We start from the raw sequence: 5048 nt of genomic DNA, 5'->3' as shown, positions 1-5048 counted from the left end.
ACGAATTCAAGATTTTCTCGTAAAAAATATTGGACATTTATCAGGTATTAAGATTAGTAACAAGATAATATTTGTTTGAATGTAAGTGGTGTCGAATTCTGTTTTAGCTTGGCCATATTCATTCTACATTGGTTTGAGTCGTACTGGTCCAAATACATTGCAATGGTCGGATGGTACAACAACTGATAAATCGGTCTTCACTAATTGGGATGGTCTTGATGACGACTACGATTCCAGTAAACTCTGTGTTACTGTGGGATGGAAAGATGGTTTGAATGATTTTAAATGGAAGATTGAACATTGTGATAAAAGAATAAATATTGCAGCAAAACATCGTTATATTTGTCAAAGTAAATTTATTAATTTAATATTTTTATTTTAAATTGTATAAACGCTTAGTAAATTAAGTTTATATAATTGATTGTTGTTTTGTGAATTGAACTATTAAAATAGGAAACATACCAACAACACCAATAGCACCTACAACAACTACACTTACACCTACATTATTAAAAATAACAAGTACGGCTCTTGCAACTGAACAAACAGTAACATCAGAGGTTTCGCTGGTTTCAATACAACAGTCAATCGAATCTAAGACGACCACTGATAACAATTTTGATACATTGGGTAGGTATAAAATCGATATATATATAGAATTTGCAGGTTTAGTGTATATATCAGAATCACATTGTTCTTCGGAAAAGAACAGTTGATTTTTATTAATTATAAAGCAGTACAGCCCTATATCCCATTGTATATTGATATGGTGGGAATTTTTAAAAGTATAGGCCTATCATAGTTCTTACATTAGAGAAATTTTAGCTAAATGACTATTTTATCAGTCCAAGAGTGTCTCGGTGTTTTAGCTGTTTTGTTTGTTTACAATTTACAGAAACAAGTTCCGCTATAGCGAATATAGCACTTATGAGCGATACAAGCGTGATTGGTTATGCAATGATCGGTGTTGGAGCAATAGTTGTCCTTGTAATATGTGGAATAATCTACATCAAGTGTTACAGGTTGGTCTTATTTAATGTATATTGATTTCCTCAGGGAGGGTAAAAGAATAACAAGCGTCATAATATGAACAGTAAAGATAACACTTGTTAAATCGAAACTGTATTAAACCTACGCTAATTAAAGCTACACGTCATATGGAACGTTCTAAACCAGACGCTGTTTAGATAAGACTTGTATTGATGTAAGCATGCATACGATGTATAAGCATTTATACGATGGATAAGCACGCATACGATCTATAAGCATACATACGATGTATAAGAACACATACCTTGTATAAGCATGCATACGATATATAAGCATGTTAATCTCGTCTTACAGAAACAACAAACCTACGACTTATAACGTCGACGAGAGAAACTCTGGTTCTGAAGAAGGTAAAAAATTAACAATTATAAAACTTTTTGAAGCCAAACGTTTGTGTTTTAATATGCTATGGTTAAAACAAATTTGTGCTCCATTAAATCTACTAACGTTTTAACTATTTGTTTTCGTCACGGCAATGCGCTCCTCACTTTGTCGTTATAACTTGACAAACGTTACTCAAATTGATATTAGGTATATCGTAACCCATTACGAAAACCCAAATCCTAACATTCCACAATTCTGGGTTTAATGACTTTTTTTACAAAAAAACGCTAATAAATTACAACAACGAATGAATTTCACTCATTTTTCCACGAATGGCGAGGTAACATTGCTCGTTATTACACGAGTGTTTTATTTTATACACATTCATTTTCGCTTATATTTTACTACAATATAATTGTAATAAAATTATGAACAAATAATGATTGCAACTTATATACGTCTTTGAGTGGCGGGCCAATGACAGTGGTCATAATGCAGATGTTTCGTACACCTCAGGCCCGCTTACGAGCTACCACGTATGTGAGTAATATTAATATATGCTATATATAGGCGAAGGTCCAGTTGTGGTTGACAATGTATTGTACGGAACATCTGCTGAACCAATTCAAGATCTATACGAAGAAGCCGACAAAGTAGATCCCGTGTACAGTTGTGCCGATGCCTCTGCAAGCTATGTCGCCCCAAATGTTGAATTTCATGCTGAAGCAGCGGTGTATGATTGCACTCCAGACAATGCAAGCGCAGATAATGGTCAAAGCGAAACAGACGACAGCAGTCGTGAGGATTCAATAGAAGATGTTTACGCTCAAGTTGTGAAAAAGAAAAAGACATAAAAGAAGTAAAACAAGCTTGTAAAATATATTTTATTTCAAGGTTAAAACAAGTGTAACACTGTATGATTTATGTAGTCAATCAACATACATGCTTTGTTAATGAAAAAACCTAAAAACGAACATCTTTGTTTTTATTGTATTAATCTTTTTACAGAAATCGTCTTATTTGTGTGTATTATTTTTTTTACATTATTTGAATATATAGTAGGGGTGGGGGGGGGGGAAATGGGGCAGCTTTTCATTCTATTATCTCCTCCCATTTGGTAGTAAACAAACTACATTCAAAGAATTATAAAATCGTATCCTTACGAATCCCACAGACCGTTGTTAATTGTTTAAAACACGATCAGGATATTTGGTTATATGCTAAAGGCGTCCCATCTTATCCCGCAGAACTATATTCGTAACTATAAAAATGTAACTATAACTTGATGGCATATGTAATAAATGCTGCGTTCCAGGTTTCCTATGTTAATTGATTTGTGTATATACCTAAGTTGCGTCACGCCACCGGACGACATTACATCACGTGTGGGTTGTACTAAATTCCTCGAAGGCGTGTTAGACAGTTCGTGTGTAATGCTATAACTAGCAGATTGCAGTTACAAAGAGGAAGTCATATGCGTTATATAATTGTGTGTATTACTTAGTCTGTGTGTATTACTATACTACTATGTGTTTTGCGCTACTTTATAGTTGGCTGGTAATCGCTATGTATAATGTCATTATTAGATATTAGGGTACAGGGATAAACCGGAACAGTTAGTTGCACAAAATTATGCTGACTGTTTTGATTGTGTTAAATTTGATCGTCGTAACATCAACCACTGCTAATTGGCATCAACTTGATGGCATCGAATATTACTTTGAGTATACAGCAATTAGTGAAAATGGCGCAATCGCGGGCTGTATAAGAATGAACGCCATTTTAGCTGCTGTTAAATCTCAACGAATTCAGGACTTTCTTGTCAAAAATATAAATACTACAAATTTATCAGGTGAGCATTGATTAACCCGTAAAGGTTATTCTGTTTAAAGCCGTTAATTGGAATTATAAGATTGTATTCTAAGCAATAGGTAGACCATATTCATTCTACATTGGTTTGAGTCGTATCAGTTCAACTACATTGCAATGGTCGGATGGTACAACAACTGATACATCGGTCTTCACTTATTGGGATGATCTTGATGACGTCTACGACTCAAGGAAACTTTGTGTTGTCATGGGATACCACTCTGCATTAAATGTTTTATTTAAATGGAAGATTGAAAAGTGCAGTAGTACACATCGTTATATTTGCCAAAGTAAGCTCTATATTGATTAACATTCCTACAAGTATTGTTCATATCTTTCTTTTCTCATATTGTATTTTTACGCATTCATTATCTCGTATTTATTCTTATATCTAATTTCTTGTGTATTACAGTAATGCACTTCTTTTACAACTACAAGTGTTCCACAGAGACTGTTCACTGTGCACTATAGGTGGAATTTATTTTTGAGGTTTTTCTTTTTCCATCAGGGCCCAATCTTTGGGTCAATGCTCTTTAAAGCCGACCCCCATTGTACGAGTCGTGTCTTTACGCACCGTTTTGTTTCTACCAGAAGTTAAACTTAATTAAACATAAATCGCTTGTCTGTCCGCTAGGTCTAGCGACCACGCTTATTTTCTTTTAATTAACTGTAAATATGTTTTTAACTGTAAGCGTGTTTTAACAACTGTTGTTTGGTCGCAAAATCCTGTCTTTTCGTTTAAAATATTTCTAAATCTTTGCTACCGTGATCGAAGAGACAACTAAAAAAGTCACTATTACATAGTTTCCCAAAGATAGCCAGTTGATTTTATTTTTGTACAAAATTGAAATATTTCTTAATTTCAATAATCCATCATAATAGGAAACCTGCCCACAACAATAGCTCCTACAACAACAACTAATACAGCTCCCACAACCACTACTATAGCTGTTACAACTGAACAAATAACAACAGAAGTTTTGTTGACATCAAAACGAATAACAACAACCGAAAATATTAGATCAACTGTAAACAACTTTCATACAACAGGTACGTAAGTAAAAAGTACCGTTATCCATTAAAATAGACCGTTGTTAATTGTTTAAAATCGCGATCAGGATACTTGGATATTATGCGTAAAGGAGTCCCAACTTATTACTATACAGTACTTTATACCAAAGTTTGTTTTTAATATTCCACTTTTTATGGGCAATGGGAGTTATTTAATGATTTTTAAAGTATTTGTTCTCAAAAAAGTTACCATTACAACTACCATTTATTCCACTTAATATATTTGTTCTTATTGTTTACAATATTACCCATACAAATAGACAACACTCCTGCAACAATGAATAAAGCACCTACGAGCGCTACGAGCGCTACAAGCGGAACGAGCGGTACGAGCGGAACGAGCGGTACGAGCGGAACGAGCGGCACAAGCGGAACAAGCGGAACGAGCGGGACGAGTGGTACCAGCGGAACGAGCGGGACGAGTGGTACCAGCGGAACGAGCGGTACAAGAGTGGTTGTTTATGCAATGATCGGTGTTGGAGCAATAGTTGTCCTAGTAATTTGTGGAATAATATACATTAAGTATTGCAGGTTAGTTAAAAAACGCTACATTGAATCCACGGTGTAAAAGTAACATACTTGGTAACACGTAAGCTGACACGAGGTGTATGAAACAGAACACCCGTGTTTTAAGACTGTGGTTTTCCAGCCATGTAAGGAAAAAAATAAATTACATTTATTTATTCATTTATTCATGTAATCAACAAAAAACATATTACGAATAGTTAAGATAA

The 5048-nt window shown here is 34.5% G+C and overlaps 2 protein-coding genes and 1 long non-coding RNA gene across 5 annotated transcripts; all 3 read left to right on the top strand.

Annotated features, from left to right (window-relative positions):
• Positions 1-6: 6 nt before the first annotated feature.
• On the top strand, positions 7-2389 carry LOC108950714. 2 transcript variants are annotated; one of them, XM_026839687.1, is made up of 3 exons: positions 7-1022; positions 1345-1400; positions 1951-2389. In XM_026839687.1, the coding sequence occupies exons 1-3, from the start codon at positions 928-930 to the stop codon at positions 2226-2228; spliced, it is 429 nt and encodes a 142-aa protein (XP_026695488.1). In that variant the 5' UTR covers positions 7-927; the 3' UTR covers positions 2229-2389. The 2 variants fall into 2 exon arrangements, with proteins under 2 accessions (XP_026695488.1, XP_026695487.1); XM_026839686.1 differs by having other exon boundaries at positions 1945-2389.
• A 136-nt stretch (positions 2390-2525) lies between these two features.
• On the top strand, positions 2526-3781 carry LOC113475502 (C-type lectin domain family 18 member C-like). Of its 2 annotated transcripts, none has more exons than XR_003397248.1 (2): positions 2526-3226; positions 3300-3781. XR_003397248.1 is itself a non-coding variant. In XM_026839689.1 (2 exons), exons 1-2 carry the CDS (start codon positions 3007-3009, stop codon positions 3551-3553), a joined length of 468 nt encoding a protein of 155 aa, XP_026695490.1. In that variant the 5' UTR covers positions 2526-3006; the 3' UTR covers positions 3554-3778. The 2 variants fall into 2 exon arrangements, 1 of the variants encoding a protein (XP_026695490.1); XM_026839689.1 differs by having other exon boundaries at positions 3306-3778.
• A 218-nt stretch (positions 3782-3999) lies between these two features.
• On the top strand, positions 4000-4845 carry LOC113475503. The gene is made up of 2 exons (XR_003397249.1): positions 4000-4293; positions 4575-4845. It is a non-coding gene; the product is annotated as an uncharacterized LOC113475503 (long non-coding RNA).
• Positions 4846-5048: the final 203 nt, after the last annotated feature.

Source organism: Ciona intestinalis, unplaced genomic scaffold, assembly GCF_000224145.3.
Source record: "Ciona intestinalis unplaced genomic scaffold, KH HT000675.1, whole genome shotgun sequence".
NCBI lineage: Eukaryota > Metazoa > Chordata > Ascidiacea > Phlebobranchia > Cionidae > Ciona > Ciona intestinalis.
Note: the sequence above shows the minus strand (reverse complement) of the source record. Positions and strands in the feature narration are given on the sequence as shown.

Bases quoted from the DNA above. Each gene is read 5' to 3' on its own strand.
- LOC108950714 (XM_026839686.1), top strand. From the start codon at position 928: ATGAGCGATACAAGCGTGATTGGTTATGCAATGATCGGTGTTGGAGCA. The intron at 1,023-1,344 runs GTTGGTCTTATT...CTCGTCTTACAG, and splicing joins ATCTACATCAAGTGTTACAG to AAACAACAAACCTACGACTT. The intron at 1,401-1,944 runs GTAAAAAATTAA...TGCTATATATAG, and splicing joins AAACTCTGGTTCTGAAGAAG to GCGAAGGTCCAGTTGTGGTT.
- LOC113475502 (XM_026839689.1), top strand. From the start codon at position 3,007: ATGCTGACTGTTTTGATTGTGTTAAATTTGATCGTCGTAACATCAACC. The intron at 3,227-3,305 runs GTGAGCATTGAT...TCTAAGCAATAG, and splicing joins AAATACTACAAATTTATCAG to GTAGACCATATTCATTCTAC.